This window comes from Hypoxylon trugodes (assembly GCF_022578975.1).
Source record: "Hypoxylon trugodes strain CBS 135444 unplaced genomic scaffold F4822scaffold_5, whole genome shotgun sequence".
Classification (NCBI taxonomy): Eukaryota; Fungi; Ascomycota; class Sordariomycetes; order Xylariales; family Hypoxylaceae; genus Hypoxylon; species Hypoxylon trugodes.
In genome coordinates, this window is record NW_026250020.1 from 2,987,299 (window position 1) to 3,006,611 (window position 19,313).

General features: G+C 45.3%; 7 protein-coding genes across 7 annotated transcripts; 2 read left to right on the forward strand and 5 right to left on the reverse strand.

Annotated features, from left to right (window-relative positions):
• Positions 1–3,262: 3,262 nt before the first annotated feature.
• F4822DRAFT_268609 (ubiquitin-like protein) lies at positions 3,263–4,293 on the reverse strand. Its single transcript, XM_051454668.1, has one exon. It carries the CDS (start codon positions 4,184–4,186, stop codon positions 3,362–3,364), a length of 825 nt encoding a protein of 274 aa, XP_051314846.1. The 5' UTR covers positions 4,187–4,293; the 3' UTR covers positions 3,263–3,361.
• A 2,193-nt stretch (positions 4,294–6,486) lies between these two features.
• F4822DRAFT_429685 (uncharacterized protein) lies at positions 6,487–7,277 on the forward strand (the record flags this gene model as incomplete). The annotated part of the gene is made up of 2 exons (XM_051461145.1): positions 6,487–6,507; positions 6,603–7,277. The coding sequence occupies 2 exons, from the start codon at positions 6,487–6,489 to the stop codon at positions 7,275–7,277; spliced, it is 696 nt and encodes a 231-aa protein (XP_051314847.1).
• Positions 7,278–9,214: 1,937 nt separating this feature from the next.
• Positions 9,215–10,126, reverse strand: F4822DRAFT_429687 (uncharacterized protein; the record flags this gene model as incomplete). Its single annotated transcript, XM_051461146.1, has 1 exon — positions 9,215–10,126. The coding sequence occupies one exon, from the start codon at positions 10,124–10,126 to the stop codon at positions 9,215–9,217; it is 912 nt and encodes a 303-aa protein (XP_051314848.1).
• Positions 10,127–11,045: 919 nt separating this feature from the next.
• On the reverse strand, positions 11,046–11,645 carry F4822DRAFT_429688 (uncharacterized protein; the record flags this gene model as incomplete). The annotated part of the gene is made up of 1 exon (XM_051461147.1): positions 11,046–11,645. The coding sequence occupies one exon, from the start codon at positions 11,643–11,645 to the stop codon at positions 11,046–11,048; it is 600 nt and encodes a 199-aa protein (XP_051314849.1).
• A 491-nt stretch (positions 11,646–12,136) lies between these two features.
• On the reverse strand, positions 12,137–14,639 carry F4822DRAFT_268702 (general substrate transporter). The gene is made up of 7 exons (XM_051454670.1): positions 14,058–14,639; positions 13,975–14,006; positions 13,737–13,817; positions 13,021–13,685; positions 12,901–12,967; positions 12,619–12,847; positions 12,137–12,567 (listed from the first exon to the last, which is right to left on the reverse strand). Exons 1-7 carry the CDS (start codon positions 14,290–14,292, stop codon positions 12,215–12,217), a joined length of 1,662 nt encoding a protein of 553 aa, XP_051314850.1. The 5' UTR covers positions 14,293–14,639; the 3' UTR covers positions 12,137–12,214.
• A 27-nt stretch (positions 14,640–14,666) lies between these two features.
• Positions 14,667–17,030, forward strand: F4822DRAFT_268781 (FMN-dependent dehydrogenase-domain-containing protein). The gene is made up of 5 exons (XM_051454671.1): positions 14,667–15,068; positions 15,119–15,177; positions 15,231–16,404; positions 16,468–16,541; positions 16,597–17,030. The coding sequence occupies exons 1-5, from the start codon at positions 15,041–15,043 to the stop codon at positions 16,681–16,683; spliced, it is 1,422 nt and encodes a 473-aa protein (XP_051314851.1). The 5' UTR covers positions 14,667–15,040; the 3' UTR covers positions 16,684–17,030.
• F4822DRAFT_268681 (fungal-specific transcription factor domain-containing protein) lies at positions 16,726–19,289 on the reverse strand. Its single transcript, XM_051454669.1, has 4 exons — positions 19,046–19,289; positions 18,936–18,971; positions 18,790–18,864; positions 16,726–18,684 (listed from the first exon to the last, which is right to left on the reverse strand). Exons 1-4 carry the CDS (start codon positions 19,132–19,134, stop codon positions 16,851–16,853), a joined length of 2,034 nt encoding a protein of 677 aa, XP_051314852.1. The 5' UTR covers positions 19,135–19,289; the 3' UTR covers positions 16,726–16,850.
• Between the last annotated feature and the right edge of the window lie 24 nt (positions 19,290–19,313).

Consider the following 19,313-nt stretch of genomic DNA (forward strand, 5'->3'; position numbering starts at 1 on the left):
ATTTTTATACGAGTTATGCGAGTATGTGTTAATGCTACCCACCAACGCAGCCTCTCTGTTAGAGTAAGAGGAATGGAAGTACCCGCCAGGGTGTTAACTGAAGGCGTTGGTTACATAGTAAAGTACTCATGTGAAAATTCGGTTTGTAAACTCTAGAGTCGGTCTCTGAATTTCGGTAAGGTAGAAAAAGTGTGCGTGGTATCGACGATATTAAGTTTCGTTTATGATCCATTCATAATAGGTCTTTCCTGGAAACCTCTTAGCTTAAGTGTTGATGTGGTATGATTAATTAAGAGGAGGCTGTACTGTATCCAAAGACGACGGAGACACCGCACTAATGCGGTGAATCGGGATCCGCCGTCGAAGCTCGCGTGGCATTGTCGGATATATTCGATGGACCCATTCCCATTTTATGAAATACTTAGCCATTTTTAAAAGCTGTAAACAATAGTTTAATAGTTTCAGTTAGTATATGACATAAGCGGCGTTAATGCCAAGACTACTCTTGCCTTGGAAAGGGGGGTCCAAATGAGGGCTGAATGAATATCTCCATCTAGGTATACAAGATAACCAAATAGTTAACTGGTGAAATATGCCATCAGAGTATGGATCGTGAAGGTTTCGGAAGTCGTTCGCCTAAGCTACTAAAACGGATACGAATACTAGCCTATGTCCATTTATTCAGGTTGCTGACACGTTACAGGATGGCTAACCGGGATTTCCGACTTGTAATACCGATATGATACACCTGGGGAAATATGGAAATAGAAAATATGTGTATGGAAGCGGAGAGCTCAAGGCAGGCTACGGGACCGCATATTAGTTATGGTGGCGTCGTGGCTTAGGAATCAATACCAGTCTGCAAAAAAATACCTCAGAGACGAGGCTCTGGGGATAGATCTACCCGGGTGCTATCTAAGATCGTGTCTGCCGACATATGAACGTAAGTCAAGAAAAAATTTCAATGCATAATTTATGAATTTCCATGCAGACATGTCGCAGTGTAGTCATAATAAGACTGTTAATGTTGTCATGGATCGAGGGTTTGGGGGCTGGAACGGTGGTCTTTATATCGGCGACCTCAGACGAAGGGGAACTGTTGCCGAATCAGCCTCACCCCGTCACCCGCGGTTAGTGGCTATACGCAGTCAGCTAAATGCATGTTCACTGCATCTTACGCGGAGATGGGATACGTTAATCTTCACCGAAAAATCGGTTGAATCTGTAATTATCTAGGCAGGCAGGTAGATCAGATGAAAATGAAAATAGTCAGACCATCCCTACCTCATCCAAAACCAAAAATATCAACATTGTTCGAAGGATTCAGTACCAAGAAGACTTAACCTAGGTTGGTTGGTATTCGATATTACGCCCCCGACGTTGGAATATGAGATGCCACACAAGAGTGCCGAGTTGTCGTACTAAAAAGATGTGTGATGTCTCGAGCTGTAGGATAGAAGTGGAGAGGAGAGATCATTGCTCTTCTAAATATTGTAGGAAGCGTGAGTTTTGCACATTGTGTTCAGATAGGAATATGGGGTTGGGTTGGGAACTAACGGCTGTTTTTCTAGACACTTGCGAGCATTTCTGGGAACCCCTTTTCAATGGACCGCGTTGCCCGAGACAAAAGCCGCCCTCGGATTCAGTATGCTCCCAACGTGAGTGTAACCGGCCAAGAAAAAGCCGGGGATTCGACTAAATAATTGAGAAGACATAGAATGCCAAGAGACCAGTTGTACGAACGGGAGGATGCAATACTTGGATCCACGAGCCCAGCTAAGAACACCGCATTACAAGCGTCAGAAATACTGCTGCAATCGTGAGAAACGCCCAAATAATGCTCCGTCGGGGTTGGAAACTAAAGTCGCATAGACAAGTGCGCGTTAAGAGAGTGTCCTAACCTTCGCGCTCTCATGCGCCTTGAAGGCCAATATCTCCCTTTTTGCAACGAGCGTAAGCTGCGACCTTCCAACAATGGATGTTGGACGATAGGCTAATCATGAGGAAGATAATTGCGACGAATATAATTGCCAAAACCAGGCGTTACCGGGGTCCTCACCGCCGTGTTGCCAACGACGTGCGTAACACATTTATATCCGTATTAGCGCAGCTTTTGACCCGACAGGCAGATCGGTGCGGAGTTCCAGATTGCGTGAGAATAGTCGCACCACACTGCCTGTTCTGTGAAATCCGTAAGTTCCCCGCACTGAATTGATATGGTCAATACGGTTAACTTGGTTCGGTTAGACAATCGATGCGATTGTTGTGCTCTACCTAGGGAGACCGGTTTCATATTTTGCCAGACTCGTATGTAATGCCGACTTGTGTTGCCTCTTATATAGAAAGTTGACGGGACTAGATCTTAGGTGTGAGACCGGCACTTGCGAGGAACCGAAGGCTCCAAACTCGAAACACTGTAGAAGGCATAGTTGTGCTCAAAGAGATTGCGATAATTCGTCTGGAGACAACGAATATTGCGACCATCGTTAGTAAAACCCGATCTTGCCCCTGTAACTAAGATATCGCCTGCTAATCGTAAACGCTATTAGATCGATGCCCGGCGCCGGGCTGTCCACTTAAAAAAGCACCAGGCAGAGGATTCTGTCAACTTCGTGAGTAGTCTTTTTCTTCCCTGGTAGGGTTCTCTTGCGGATAATGACGATTAATTATACAACTAGACTTCTGTAATAGCAACGGTTGTCCACGGCAGGCCCTTCCGACGAGGCGTTTTTGCGATCAGCGTAAGTGGAGCCTACCCGTTTAATCGGAATAGGTTGCTAATAAATCGATCTTGGTAGATGTTTGCGCTGCACGGCCAAACTGTCCGACGGAGGCGACCCCAGGTCTAGATAGAAAATGCACAGCCCGTGAGTTACTTCCAATGAAGTGGGTTACAAAATTCTGACTCTTTCATTAGATTGGCGCGAAGACGCTGTGAGAGAAGCCGCTAGAAATGCGACCACGAATATGGAGAACGAGAGGAGGCTTTGGGAGACAGAAAGAGAAGAATTGGAAAATGAAAGAGAGAATTTGAGACATGAAGTTGAAGAGAATAGATCCCATAGACGATGTATGGATATCCGTTCTCGAGAGCAAGACGATGAACTACGAAGGTATAGGAGATGTTGTCACCCTCCTCCGAGATGTGGAAAATGCGCCTAGGCAAGTAATTATACTATTTTGGGATTATATAGGGTCAAAAGGTATAAAACGGCCTAGAAAATATTCGATATGGCATTGGCACCGAACGGGGTTTCGTGTATAAAACGGGTATCTATAGAGTGGAAGGGCAATGATAACATAAGCCGTATTCGATCTTCCATTGTGACTCTTATAATCCCCAGGTGACTTAATCTCGTACTTAATCGCCAGTGTCGACCTCCAAATCCAGCTGGACTCCGTTGCTAATCTCGTAATCGGCGAGGGATAGCATATCCTTGAATGGCCGTTGCCCTTGTCTCTTCAATAGGATTTCGTGAGGCTCTCGTCCGATACGTGCGGCGACCATGATCTTGAACTCCTTTATGCGGTCCGAAGCGAAGCACGGGATAGCTGCTTTGGTGCCTAAGCGGTCGTTGACGTGGACAATAATCATCTCCTCACCACCGCCTGTAGGCGCAGCGGGTGCTCGAACGGGGGGTTGAGATGTATCCTCGGTGTTGGACTTAGACTTGGACTTCTTAGACGAAGAGGTTCCGGAATCTCGAGCACGATCGCGGTCACGATCTCTATCTCGGCGACGCGGGGATGGCGAGCGGTTTCGATATCCACGGAACGAGCCACCGCGACGATCGTCATTCCTATCATCCAATTCGTCCCGTCGCTTATCCTTGTACTTAAAACCTCCAAAGCCCTTCTTCGGCCGGGGCCGGTCTCGATCTCTACCCTCATTCTTATCTGTATCCCTTCGATCCGAGTCCCTCTCTTCGCGATCGCCACCTCGTCCTACTCGATCGGAATCGTCTCTATCACGGTCTCGTCGGTCTCTCCATGAGTCGCGTCTCGAATCTCGATTTCTATCATTGTCGCGTGAACGGTAATTGTCGTTTCTTCGGTAGCTATCTCTTTCTCGTCTGTCGCGTTCGCGGCGTGGAGATTGGCTTCGATCGTCATTGCTTCTGCTTCGTTTCCGAGGCGGTGGTGAGTCGCCTCGCGAAGGACGCGGGGATGTAGGTTTGTCCGACATCGGAGTTTATCGCATTCAAGTTCACGAATGTATTAATAGGTTCAATTGTGTGGAAGTAATTGCGAAAGCTGGAAAGATTGGGGCTGGAAAAAGAAAATTAAGTAAACGATTTGAAAGAAAAGGTTCCGAGGCTGGCGGGTTGGTAGGGCGACGTCACGTCAGATTTTGATTACATAAGCTATCTAGGGCGGCTTTTTGAATTACGTAATGAAAGTTGATTAGTCAGAACTTCCCCCCTTAAAATATCTAACCCCACCAACTTTACTCTCTTTAACCTCAAAACATCAGTTTCGACGAGCTCAACACAAATGAAATCTTTGTTTCGTTTCATGCCATCTTTTCCTTTAACTTTACCACAAGAAAGGCGGATTTTACGCTTAAATTTTCAAGTTTCTAGCAAACCCTACTGTATTTTAGCATATGTGAACTCTAGATCTGATGGCTGTAGTCATCTAGGTGGCAAGTATCCAACCTTAGGCATTCCATATTGATGAAGGTATTACCTACATAGGTAGTTAAAGCCTAATAGTATATCATCCCTCTCGATAAACCGTCGACGACGGCCATCCTAACGGATGTTGTTGGGCGCTTTAAGGGAGTGGACCAGGGCCTTATACGTACAGGGCAGTCGTATGATTTCAGCTTCCAGATCGTAGAGACCCTTAACATGTTCGAAAATATCGGATATTTGCGTTAGTAAGCCGAGAAGACGATACCGGCTTTTTACGGCTTTCGTATTGCATTATTTTTGCATTGACATACTTCCATATATCGGAGGATAGAGACCCTCCATGCTCACGCCGATTATCGCAGCCTTTATCCGATTTAGCGATTGTAGCAAAGCTAGATTTATTCCTATTTTCTCAATTGACTTGTACTAACGCTACAGTAAGTTAAGAGCATGAGACCGAAATGGTAGCTACTAAGAAAACTGGGATACTCACTAGGGAATGAGTCAAGTGTTTGTCAAAGGGAAAATGTGACTACAAGACGTAGTGACAGGTCAGGATGAAGATATCAAAATTTTGACCATTTCTAGGTGATGTCCGGAAACAAACAAGATCCAACGAAGGTGAGATGGGAAGTAGAGAACGAGAAAGAAGAATGGAACATGGTGGTATAAACATGTTAGTCCTGTACAGCTTCTCAGCCTAATATTAATTTAATGTTGAATAGGTTTCAAGGTTCTAATTGCGAAAAAGTGAATGTAGATAATTATAATATCCAGTCTTATCTTTACGCGTACCTACCTAGTTACCTAGTATTGAGGCACCGACCAGATGAATTCCATTGTGGGTCATGATCATGAACAGTCCATGTGGTCGCGCAAACAATAGTGACTCAGCTAGACTCCCCCCTAAACCTAGCATGCACGTATGACGTGCGTATACTAGAGAAAGTTCAAATACACCCATGGTACCTTCAATTTACTACGGCAACTCTATCTGATAATAGTGGGGTGCACACGTTGTCTGGTAGATTGATAAGTTCACATCACTGCCCTTCCATATGCGTCCTCCTACCTACCTAGGTACATATGTAGGTATATATATTTGTAACTTCATTAAAGAGTGTGAATTATCACTCACAAGTATCCCCTTAATATCTTTGTAGTAGACTTAGTTATTCTATATTATGTAGAATATGGGTTATTGCTCCTGATTATCAGATCTTATGATCCTAACACTCCTGCCTCATGCTTGAGTACGCAATTATGTGTTACCATATAACTTGGTTGCTGTCAGGGGGTTTACAAGGCTTTACAGTTGTTTGACAAGCATCTGTTTCTAGCGTGCTATTAAAAAAACTCATGTGATTATGCTATTTCAAGCAGAAGCTCTCAATGGGAAGGAACGGGAAGGGTTAGAGCAACTCGCAACTTCGATCTCGTTCTAAAGCCCGACCTAATTTGGATTAAACCCCCCTTCTGACTTGGGAAAGAAGCTTGTAAAGTCATCCTACACTCGGATTAGGGAAGCCGCGGTGGAATACATTAGTTCTTTTTTGCCCTTGTAATTTAGTGACTGTACCTGTTTTTCTAGGTCAGCTTCCAATTCACTTTTTATTTCATCCGCTTCATTTCTACGTGATTGAATTGTCGTTTCCATTACCAATCCCGGGAACAACATAAATACAGCCTGCCTTTCCTGCAACTCTACCATTTCTTTCCGCAACTTTGCCAATAAGTACGAGAACCCTTCTAAGCTATCATTTCTTAAACTGGTCGGCAATAGATTCATCCACCTAAATAGCTTACACCAAAGTTCGCACATTCTTTCAAATTTCACACAACCGTTAAAATGTCTTCCTCGATTCCGACAGTAAGTATTCCATTGCTTGTGCGACCTTTCGGTTTATTGGCCCGCATATTCTTCCCTTTTTCGTTTTTGAATAGTTTCTAACAATATTAATATAGACGGAGCACCGTTACTTCAAGCCCTCAGAGCAACTGTTGGGCCAAAGAGCTCGAGGTTCCAACCAAACTGAAGGAAACTACCGAGGCGACATGAGTCTCCCTTCGAACACGGGAGCGGATGTCAAGGAGGAGGACAATACCAACCTGTGGATTACAGGGCTCCCTGGGTCAATCACCTACCATGAACTTCTTGGTGCGATTACCAAGACTGGAAGAATCCGCTCGTCAGTAATCAACCAACCCAATGAAGGTACGGCTACCGCAGCCGCGTCGATTAGCTTCTTTAAACGACAAGAAGCGGAAGTCCTATACCATGCCATCGACGAAGGGAAACTAATGATAGGTGGTCAATTTCCCCGAGTTAGATGGAATCGCAATAGAGTTGCTGAGCCAAAAACTACCGAATACGTCAGTCGTGTTCTACTAGTTGTAGGTGACTTACAAGTGGTTAATCGGGAATACTTGGAGCGTTTCTGGGCTGGGAAGTTTGTCTACGATATCGATGAAGTGATCAACCATGGTACGACTACTGCCGAGGATAGCGGCCCCCTTGGACGCCTTGAGTACCGATTCGGTTCCTGGCGAGCCCAGGCTGCTATGGCTGCCAAGTCACTAAACGAAGAGCTCGCCGGATTCCTAAAAACGGAATTTGGCAAGGATCCTTGCGACGTATAAAGGCGCAGCTTGTTACTTCACGGGCTTCAAACATAGGCTCACTCTTGGCGCTTTACGGCTTTGAACTTTGCCATGGCTCTGATGGTGGTTAGGATTGACAATGTCTCCTAAAATGAGTGACATCCAGAATAGGGCACGAGTATCTAGGTATTCATGGCGTTGATTCGAATGTGCAAGGAATTGAGGGCTTCTGTACTTACCTACCTAAGTAATTAAAGGCGTTACTTGATCAAACAATACCCATTAGCAAATACACCAATTTTATGACTTCCAGGTTGTCAATTAAGCAGATCACTTAGCACGAACCGCATGCAGTTTGGCCTTATGGGTTATACGACTAGTAGTTTCGCGAGTAGCTAGTTAAGTTTGAATATTAGGAGATAGAAGTTGTTTTACGTATGAGGTATCATTAGCTATCTAGGTATTTACATAAGTAACCTATTTCCCTGTTGATCCTTCGTGGCTTCCTACTCTCTAGGCAGATATTCTGGAGGAGGTTAGATTATATACTCCTTGTCTAAAATAGGCTTGCTTAACCTACTTCGTCCACCAGCCGAGAATACCCTCGGCAAATATCTGCATGGGATTGGCTTCGGGCATTCCGGGTTCTTCGAGTTCTCCCTGGATCATGCAGTTATCGCCCGCTATGATCTCGAAATCTTGGGTCCCGAAGACAATCTCGGAGCGATGTTCGCCTTTCAAATCATCTACGCTGAGAAAATTAATGGTGGCGCTCTTAGTCTTGAACCGTGGTATGGGTCTGTCCGTTGTTATGATGAAAGAACGCCGAAAGCTGTCTTCGATAGTGGATACATCGATTAATGTTTGTTCGTCATGGCTCTTCATTTTTCCTGTGGCTGTAGACATGATGACTTTAGGTGTCAAAGGTTGAGTTGGTAGTAAAAGAGCTCAAGTTTATCGTTTTTGGTTGGCAATAGTTTGGTTTGAAGATGCTATTTTGAAAGGAGCTTCAACCCCCTTTTATACCCGGACGGAGGAGGTCGTATTTAGGTAGATAATTACGCCTGACACCAACCCTACCCGGAGTAAAGTAAGCCAGATTGATTGTAGATGACCGTGTACCGAGAAGAGACTCGACATGACGTCTTAGAGTATGCAGTGCTGCTATGATGGGAGTAGTACGCTGTTGAATATGTGTAGATATTCAGCTCACTCAAGTCACCGATCTTGGATTATTCTTTTTCTTCTTTTCTTCTTTTTAACGGGTGGAATCTAATAGTGCCATGTAAGGAAGATTGGTCCTTGCATTGAGGCATGTAGAGGGCACCAACGACCCAACGTAAGGGGTGAATCAAGTTTACTGTATCTACGACTTAATTCGTTATATCCAGCTATTGAAGGAAAATTTACGTCTTCACGCAAGTTTTATGCGTCGAATTCAGCTATGCCGGCGTAGCCAATCTAAGCACAATCCGGCGACCGCTTCCTTTCGGAGCGAATCCGAAGCCTACGGACAATTCAATTGTTTAAATTTACGATATTATCTAAAATAGTAAGCTAGGCCGTCCATAATGACGTAGTTCACTGGTGCCCTATTGGGTTTGAAAAGTCCATTAGTTCTCGCCGAAGTTTTTCAGGGGAAATTCAGACAGATAAATTCGGATAGCTCCGATCTTTGATCCAGGACTGGGGCACCCCTGCCAAGACGGATAGATCCGATTCTGCGGGTCTAGGATCGGAAGTGATGCCGAAAGGGGTGTAACACACATTCAAGTTCTTTTAATATTCAGATTTATATTAAGTTTTATTCTATTAAATGCTGAATATAACCAGAGATTAAGCAAACAATATTCTATCGTCGTTAGAACTTTGGTAATAAAGGAAACAAATAACCGGTCTAGTTCTTGAACAATCATACAATACTATCCCTATATCTAGGTATAAATATGTACGTCCTTAATGATCTTATTTCCTTACTAGAATGTAATGTTAACACGTCTTCCTTCTTCTCCTTCGGTGATCGTAAGGTTAATCGGCCTGTTATCTGCCGTACCATTGATTAGTGTGATATTATTGCTGGGCTGATTCCTAAGGCTCATTAGGGTATTAGCTGCCTCTCTTATTTCTATATCACCTATCAGACTATTTGATGTCTGAGTCGCTGCTGATACGTATTCAGCCCTACCAACAGCGCTGGTGATTGGTTCCTCAGCTTGAATAAGAGGCTGTGGCCGCAAATCTGGGAGGGTTTGGACTACGTGGTCTTCATTAGGTTTCTCAAATTCATCATTCGAGATTGTGGCTAAAGCATCGAAATAATCATCGTCATTATAATCGCCATTGTCATCGCCATCGTTGTTTGTGTCACTTCCTGAGTCTGACAAGTCTACAAATTGTGACACAACAGTATCTCGTTTTCCAAGTTGCACCGGCGCTTCTGGCGGCATCGACCTTAATACTCGCTGAGATTTTCCTACTATTGGCTTAGTTCTCTTTGTCTTCGGCTTTGGTGGTGGTTTTACTGTCGTTGGATTTGCTGGCGGTGTCTCTGGTCTCGCCGGCTCTATTATTACCGGCCCCAAACCGACTTTTTCTCGCAATGCTGGTATTGATTCCATCACTCGTTCTACTCGCCGGACTGCTGTTCGGGCCTTTTCACTTTTCTTATGTTCCTGACGCTGTGTGTAGTGCCTAGTACATAATATTGTACTGCGGCTGTCAAGCTCTCCGCCACACTTTGTACAGACATGGTCCGATTTTCTTTGGTAGTATAGCCTCATGACAGCATCTATACGGGCTCTGTAACGGAAGAAAAGTGGATCGTCTCTGGGTATATCTGCAACCTTCTTCCTGCCTGACGTACCAGTTGCTTTGGGTCCAGGATTCATAATGCTGGTATTTACCTATAGGAGACGGTCGTACTCAGGTACAAATGATGATTATTTCCTAGTAGCGATGATAGTTGTATTTAATGTAGACGATAGGGCAAATGAGTATATAGCCTCTTTGCTAGATATCGAGGCCATCGACGATTATATAGGCATCACTCGGCCGTTGATAACACTCCTGTTTTCGATCGTGACAAAACATAGTCGTGTTTTCTATACGAATCGTTTGTTTAAACTTGTATGTTTGATTATACTCTATTTTCGTATGAAGTAATCGTTGAGGACTGTTGGTATTGTTTATGTCAGGTCTTGATAAAACAATACTCACAAGTGCGGGTACGGCGCGAAGAACTTTCAACATGGTTTATTACGCCTGATTTTGTGACATCAGTCATATTAGAATAGCTTCCCATCTCTGAATATTGCTCTATAGGCCTACTTGTAGACCTCACTATAATGGCGGTAACGATTACTTTGAATAATACATGTCTACGACCGTGTGATCCTTTCAGGGTACCTAAATACATAGTATCTGGGCTTTCACGACGAAGGCTAACGAGAATCCTTTACCTTAGGTAGGTACCTAGGTACCTAGGTAGATACCTGAGTAGTCTCAAAAGTAGCTTCGGAGCAGACGCCAGTATGATATACCATCTTTAAACACAATTTCTAAGTATATCCAGGTCATTTTCGGATCTATAAAGCAATTAAACTCCACAAAAGAAGCCAAGTATCACTTGGTAGGTAGGCATTTAGTAGACAGGGGAAAGCAGGTGACTCAAGCATACCTGGGTTTTAGACATCCCCACTCCGTTATTATATGTGTACATAGTTCTTGGTATATACCTTGATTTTTGGTTATATGCATTGAAACGATTTATCATCTCGATCCTCCATTCTATCATCATTAGTGCTTCTCTTACGGTTCCTCCTTTGGTTTGTATTCGATAAATCTGAATATCTTCGTTTTACTGGAGCTCTTCTCTTGAGAAATCTCGCGGTCGGTATCGCTCTCATTACCGTCTAGGGCCGGTGACTTCGTGCTATCAATGTCAGTGTTTTCCTCGACCTTTCCGTCCTTTGGGGGGGTTTTAGATGTTGTCTTTACTACCTTTGCCCCTCTTTTCCGGCGATACTCAAGCCACCATGCGTTGGCGTGTATTTCACAATAGACTGAGTTTCCGACTGGATCCTTACATTCCCCCCATTGGCATCGGTTCTTGACATTGTGCGTTAGCCCTTTTTGCTCCTGCGTATTCCGCCCATGGATTCCTAGATGGTATATGCATAAATTCCTCCCGAAAATGCGTTGCCTTTTACACTTCAAGCAGCGAAACGCTGGTCGTGCGTCTTCCTCGTGGAGAGGGCATCCACGCTTCCCTTTATTGGCTATTTCGGAGCATGTAGTAACTATGCAACCAACTTGGTCCTCCTCGGTTGGTGTCTGGTCCTCAATGTTACACTCCTGGTCCTCCACACTTGACGCCTCACGTAATCTGCTTGGTCTGTTTATACTCATTTTAACGCTTATTTTATTGCAATATCCTTTGTAATTCCTTTTATAATAAGTAAGATAAGACTGTAGTTATTTATTTTCCCAATATTTCCTGTTTGGCATAGCGGAGCAATACGCGACCTCCAGACAATGATTATGCTGCTTTGATTCGATGGCTCAGAATAAAGACGTCGTGATGCGTTGATCTCTGGTCCCCTTTTTCTTCCGCCCCGCTCAATTTCATTGCCTCGAACTTAGTCAAAAGCGTTGTGTGACTCATGAGGTCACCTCTATGAGGACAATTGCCACCCTAAACTGTATGTGGACATTTGCGATTAGAAGCTGCTTATTTAGACATATCCGCATGAGTTGTGCTAATCACAAAGCGCAGGATTGGCTTATTGGTAGAATCATCATAGGATGTTCGCCAAACTTGTCGACGACTCATATATTTGAGTAATTCGTAAGTTTGCAGAATGAAGACCGAGAAGAAGATGAAGAAATGAGCAATCACCAGTAAGATCAATAAACACTCTTCAAATCAGCGGTTTCTACGCTCTAGGGTTAGCATGTCTCTTCTGCATAGGCGTCTATTATACATTTATCTGTTCGGCCCCCTTTTCTTCTTTGATGATTCTCTTTTGTGTCTTCTTTGCTTCGACACTTGCCTTCCGCGGATTCTTTGCCTCGAATATGACATCTAACTCTTCAAGAGTCATTCCCTTAGTTTCAACGAAGAAAAAGTACATGAATGCCATTTCAAACGTATCCCAAAATACGAAGAACACATAAAACCAGTAGCCTATTGAACTAAGGGCAATCGGACCGACGAAAGTGTTCAAGAAGCCAGCGGCGCCGGCTGTTAACTTGAAAGTCCCCATTGCCTTGGCCCGCATTTTATTTGATACGACTTCCGCCGGGTAGATGGGCTGCATAGGTGTATAACCTATTCGATGTCAGTTATTTATTAGATACAATCGTAATTGCGTAAACTTACCGGTGGCAAAAACAGCGCCAAAGACAAATATGAATACAATTGACATTGTAGCGGCGGCGCTGTTGCCGTACTCGACTTTTCCAGCAGCACCAGCAGCCACCAGAGCAAGGCAGATAGTCATCCCAAAAGTGCTACCCAGCAACATCTTACGGCGTCCTACGATATCGTGAAGGCGGGCGCCCGCGACGGAGAAGACCCATCCAATAATGGAATAGACTATGTTAAGAATCTTTTTGGAAGGTTAGATAGAGTATTTATAGGAAGACACGTTCGAATACTTACTAATTTCGTATTGGTATCAGTGATGCCGACGCCATTCAACATGATAGGAAGGTAATAACTAATAATACTAGTAGATCGAGTTAGTCTTCAGTACCGACCCTTTGGGCTCTAATGACTTACTTATTTCCACTAAATTGGCCAAACCAAGAGAAAGCAACGTTAAGCATTAATCTATATCGGCTTGAGCGAGTTTCAACAAGTACTCCGAGATCAAGGAGGTCTTTCCAAGTAGCTTTGGGTACACCTTGCACAGTTCCAAGCATTTCTTTCATTTGAAGGGTAACAAGAGGATGGTCGGGATCCCCGTTTGTGTGGTAGGTCGTGATAATATTCTTAGCTTTTTCGTATTGATCGTTCGCAATAAGATATCGAGGGGATTCTGGGAAGAATTTGATAAAAAAGCACACGATCCCAGGACAAACCATTTGTAACCATAGAGGAATACGCCAGTCGAGGTCACCACTATCTGACAAGTGGAGGTGGCAAGCGTAAACGGAAGACGTAGCTAAAATTGACCCGACATTATAAAAAGTGTTGTACGCTCCTGCAATTGTACCTCGATATGCGGCTGGTGAAATCTCAACAAGGTACAGAGGGGCCGCTGTATGCGCACATGTCGCGAAGAATGATAGGAGAAAACGTCCGCCGATGAACATTGGCAGACTTGTAGACAGGGCCGTGATGATAGTCCCGATGCAAACGCCCAGGCAACCGAAGAATATGTGCCACGTTCGCCCGTACCAATCAGTCATCCAAATAAAAAGAGCGCCGCACATTTGACCGACCTGATACGGTCAGTCATTAGAGTTAGCCACCACTTTGATCAGCATGCTTACTTGGAATATAGCGAATACGATTCCTGTCGAGGCATCTCCATTCGCCGGAAGCCCGAAATATTCCGTATAGTTTGGGAGAGCCTATGAACGGTAAGATATGTTAGATAGGTGAATTTTGATAGAAAATGTGCCTTAATGAAGGAGGTGGAATAAACGAAGAGTGATTGCATAGTGTTCGTTAAGCTTATGGGTAACTTTTCGTTCATTATGTGAACCTCCTTCAGGGGTATCCACATACATTAACTGAACTCATCAATGAGCTATCAAACCCTAAATTCCGTCAATATACACGAAACAGACACTTAGGGTAATAATACTAACCGTTCATGGTCGAACAGAGAAAAACCATTCCCGCTAATAGGTAAAGTTTGATGTAACCAGGACCTCGAGGATTTGGCTTATGCGTCGCCATGATAGCAGCATACGTCTCCGGGCTAGGCTCGAGCCCATCGGCGTCGTCGAGGCCTACATGATGGTCTCGCTTACCCGTGGTGTCGTGACTCAAGCGAACCTTTGAGGTTAGCGACGCCTGGGTATCTTTGGCTTCGTCCGCCATGACTCTGATAAGATCACAATCGATAAGTAGGTACCTAAGCGATGTTCACACTCCTGATTAGGTAGACTCAAACGGTGATCAAGATTCAAAGGGAGGGTATGCAAGAGGCCAGCATCTTATAATATGATACGTATGAAGTAGAAAGCCTCGCGACCATCTCCAGCTTTCCGCGCCGTACGTAAGCCCCGGGATGGGGGAACCCCGTGGGGTCTACAATTTCCCCCCAGCGAAGCTAATACCGCGATCTGGGGTTATGTTGCGACATCAAACAAAATGTGATTGGCCGCCGGGGATTTGATTTACCAGGTGCCTGAATGGCCCAGAAACCCGGTATGACGATCGGACGAGGTTTTCCATTGGTTGCGTTGGCTCCGTTTGGGAGGCGGTATGATAAAATCCCTTTTACTCGAAGTAGGACACGGTGATTTAAAATGCCGTGGGTTGCCAAGAGGGTGGACCCATCGTCGACTGAGTCGACTGGTCTAGAGTATTGTGGACCTTGACAAGTGCAAGATCCGTCTACTTTTCGGCGTCAGAAGGTAAACGGCACGTGGAGAAAGGGTGCTAATGAATTTATGGAATAGTCGGCATCTAGCTGGTGTTGGCTTACGCATCAATCGAATAGCCCCTATTGGAAATATCGCTAAGAGTGTGGGTGTTTATGGAATACTGATTCCCTTACCTTCACACCTACTTAGAGGTGAGAAGTTCGGTCTATTCTAGCCGAGGAAGTGAAAGTTAGGTGACGATGAGCCGAACATGGAAATTGGCCGAAGGTGGGTGAATACTGTACAGAATGGCCTGGCTTCGTGTTGACATCGTATAGTGAGCGAGCATAAGACACAAGATAGTTGTTGGATGGTCTTACACGGAAAAGTATACGATGTGAGTCCATCAAATCCAATACTCAATCTTCTGTCAATTGACTGATTGTGCAGATAACTTCATTCGTACCAAAACATCCGGGAGGACGAAGTATTCTCTTGAAGAATGCGGGGCAGGATGCTTCAAAGGCGTTTGATTCGGTCCATCCGGTTGAGATACTGGAGGAATACCTAACTCCCGACCAAATCTTAGGCAATGTTGAGTCGGGTGGCGATGATGAGGTCAAAAAGACAACAGAAAATACCGATGGCCTGCGGTTAGCATCGGCTGCAGTGCCTCCTCTAGAATCAATTCTCAGCATCGCGGAAATCGAATCGTATGCGATGAAAACACTATCACCGAAGGCAATCTCATACTACGTCTCAGCCTCTGACGACCAAATCACAAAAGCCGCAAACGGGCTAATATACCGGTCAATCCTCCTGCGACCGCGCGTTTTCATAGACTGCACAGAATGCACCCTCGAAACCTCAATCCTCGGTAACAAGGTCGGTCTACCGATCTACGTCTCCCCAGCAGCAATGGCACGCCTAGCGCATCCCGCAGGTGAAGCCGGAATAGCAAGCGCGTGTTCAAAATTCAACGCGCTCCAAATCATAAGCAAAAACGCGTCTATGTCGCCTTCTTCTATCGTACCCGCCGGTGCAAACGCAGTTTTCGCGTGGCAGTTATACGTGCTCAAAGACATCGCCGCGACCGAACGAACGCTCGCGCAAATTCGGAAAATTCCGCAGATCAAATTTATTGTGTTGACGCTCGATGCACCGTTTCCCGGTAAGCGTGAAGCAGATGAACGTTTCAAAATGGCGGAGGTGGCGGGCGGTGCACCGCCGGGAGTCTGGGGTACGGAGTCTGCATTGGCGTGGAAGAAGACGTTGGAGTGGTTGGGCAGGCATACGAGTTTACCGATTGTGCTTAAGGGCGTGCAGACTCATGAGGATGCGTATGCTGCGACGTTGTTTCCGGCTGTGAAGGGGATTATTCTTTCGAATCATGGAGGAAGGGCGCTTGATACTGCACCTCCGCCAATTCAAGTTTTATTGGAGATTCGGAAGTTTTGCCCGGAAGTACTTGGTAAAGTTGAAGTACTTGTTGACGGTGGTATTAAGCGTGGAACGGATGTTGTGAAGGCCTTGGCTTTGGGTGCTAAAGGCGTTGGTATTGGCCGACCTGCTCTTTATGGGCTGTCGGTTGGAGGAGAGCAAGGTGTCGAGAGGGTTCTTAAGAGTAAGTCTCTAGTTAGAAATTGTGATTGTCTGTATGTGACTGTAACTAACATTCGCAATCTAGTCCTAGCTGATGAGACGATGACAGCGATGAGGTTGTTGGGTGTAAAGAATGTATCGGAACTTGGCCCTCGACATGTAAGTTGCCTAGTAAGAAATGCTTGGGTGATGTTGGCTAACACGTACCTAACAGATTAATACGAGTGCATTAGCGTCGAGTTTGTTTGATGGTCCTTCAGGCCTTGAGGAAGTCGAAAGGGAACTGCGGTCTAAATTATAGTGAAACTCTACTAAGAGGTGCGACGGTAACGATTAGCAGGATGTGATATTAAGAAGAGGATTAACCGAAACCCAAATTTTTAATTAATTGACCCGAATAGCGGATAGTTGCCGCAATTGAATATAATGACCATACACCTCGCCGATAAATCCAAAAACCAAAACTTTTTATTGTGTTGAAAACAATGCCCCTTGGAAATCATCATCCATTAAAAATGAGCCCCAGTCCAGTTCTGTACCGAATGTGAGTTGTTCATCATACCAGCCAAAGAAATTCGAGTCCCCATCTTGTGAAGGGGTGCGTCCGGCGCCTTCGGCATCACCAGTTATGGCTTCGTAAATCGCGGCGACTATGTCCGGTCCCCGATCGGAAGCACGCATCCATGGTTTCATTTCAGAGAAAATTTCCAGAGCTTTGACCAAGCTTGCGCGAGCCGATGTGAGACTCTCCGAGTTCGGATCGGCTTGCGAACTTTCAATTACGATTGAAAGAAGAGGAACCATACAAGCTTGGAAGAGATACCAAGCCGAGTTCCATACATGGACTCGATTTGGTGTCCAGTAGAGCGCGATTGAATCGATAGCTTCGCTCGCTACGACTCGGCATGTGTCGATTATTTGAAGCTCTTCTGTATTAAGCTGGGCCTTTTGGATCCGACTATGAGCAAGGTATAATATTAAAGATCGCATTAAAATTAGGCGTATGTTGAGATATCGATTTCGCATGAATTCCCGCGCAATCGTAAGACGTGATGGTGAGTTTGTTGGCGATCGAAGAACCAAGGGTAAGGATGCGTACCAAGCTTGCAATTCGTTATCAAATGCGACAGCTTCGGATATTGTTAATCGATTGAATTGCGCGAAGCGACCCTGTATTCGATTGCATATAAGGCAAAAACGAACGCTAGCGCAGAGTGACATGGCCATATGATCATCTTCGGTAATTGAAGTAGGAAGCAAAGTATCCATGGTGGTAGGCTCCCATCGTCCGCAGGTTGGTCGACCAAGAGTCATACTAGCCCAGGTGTCAAGGCATAACAGACTCCACCAAGTTCGCCGCCTAGTTTCAAGTCGATTTACCTTGGTCGGTGTCATATCACCTTGGGCACAGGTGCTGTTGGTATTCCGACGTCGCGATTCTCGATGTAGGCCTAGGGCGATGGCGACACGATGTGCGGCACCAAGAACGGAATATGCCATATTGGGGGCGTTTCGGTAATGCAAGTATAACCCACCAAGCAGGCAGAGAGCCTGTAAACTCTCGAGGTTTCCTGCGCCGAAGCTGTCAAGGTCGACGAAATTCCGAGCCTGCTCGTAATATTGCTCATGGAGTGTGTCGCTCCCAGCAGCTATGGAGCCAATAGTTATCACCATATTTAATAGACCAAACCAACCAGGGTCCCTTCGTTGACCTAAGGAGTATGAAGTACGGAAATCATCTTCATCTAACATGGGAACAATCGGGTGGACATTTTCAAAGTAGAAATCAATACAACGCTGTTCCTTTTGGATTTGAGCATTTGGATCCCCGGTCAAAAATGGTGCAGATCGGGGCTGAATAGGATTTTCGGGCCATCTCTTCGCTTGGTCAGCAACGCGATGTTTCGCGGAAGGACAAAGGCGGAAAACGGCTCGCAAAATAGCGCTGATGGATGTCACGCCCAAATAAGAACGGCGGTGGTGATCTGTTGCGAGATTGATAGCATTGATATCGTCGCCGGCCTGTAGTACAGGTGGCTGGTTACTTGACTCGTCCCATTGCCGGTCTGCGGTGGGTTCTCCATTTTCAGACACTTGAGCTGAATCATCCGCCACTTCGGGATCTTCGGCGGGACGGCTAACTAGCCCGCCCGCCGTCAACTTGGGCACGGAATCGTTGCGAAGAATGTCCAGCAGTTCATCGCGATTCTTGCCGACAAGTTCATCGAGGGCTGTGTCGGGGAAGAGCTGTTCAAGGATCTCGGTTCGGGACCTCAATCGCTCTGACACTTCTTCGAGTGTGCTAAAATTGACCTGATTAGTTGAGTACATGAGATATCTTCTGAGAAATAGAGTTATGAAGATTATTATGAGCGGGATTCAAGTAGATGTGAGAATAGTTATGTACCTTCTGCTTACAGCATTCCTCTTATTACGCTGACGATAGCTACACAAGTGTGAGACCTTGTAGTACGTACATGAGCTACGACATATCATATATCAGTTTCAGCGTAGATATAAGCAGATAGGGTTACTTGGGTTATGAGCACTTGCCTACATGGGTGGCCACCATCACACTTGACTTTCCGCCTAGTGTCGTCACTCCAGTCTTAGTAACCAAGTCTCGAGGGAATTCTTCTTGGCAAATGGTAAATAACACGCACCTCGTGCACTCGGAACACGACTTGTTAAGGCGAGCTGGCGCTGGCGGTGAAGGGCTCGTTTTCCTGTGGCTGCTGAAATTGTGGAACATCAACGCTATGGAACATGGCCAACGATCTATGGCCACTCATTCTTCGGGAAGGCTGTTTGATGTGATCAGGTGAAATGTTCCGTGGGAGTGGGAGGATCCGGATAACGAGGCGGAGATATCGTGAAAACCCTGCAGGAACCGCATTATGCAAGTGTAAGGCATTCTTCCTAGTCCGATCC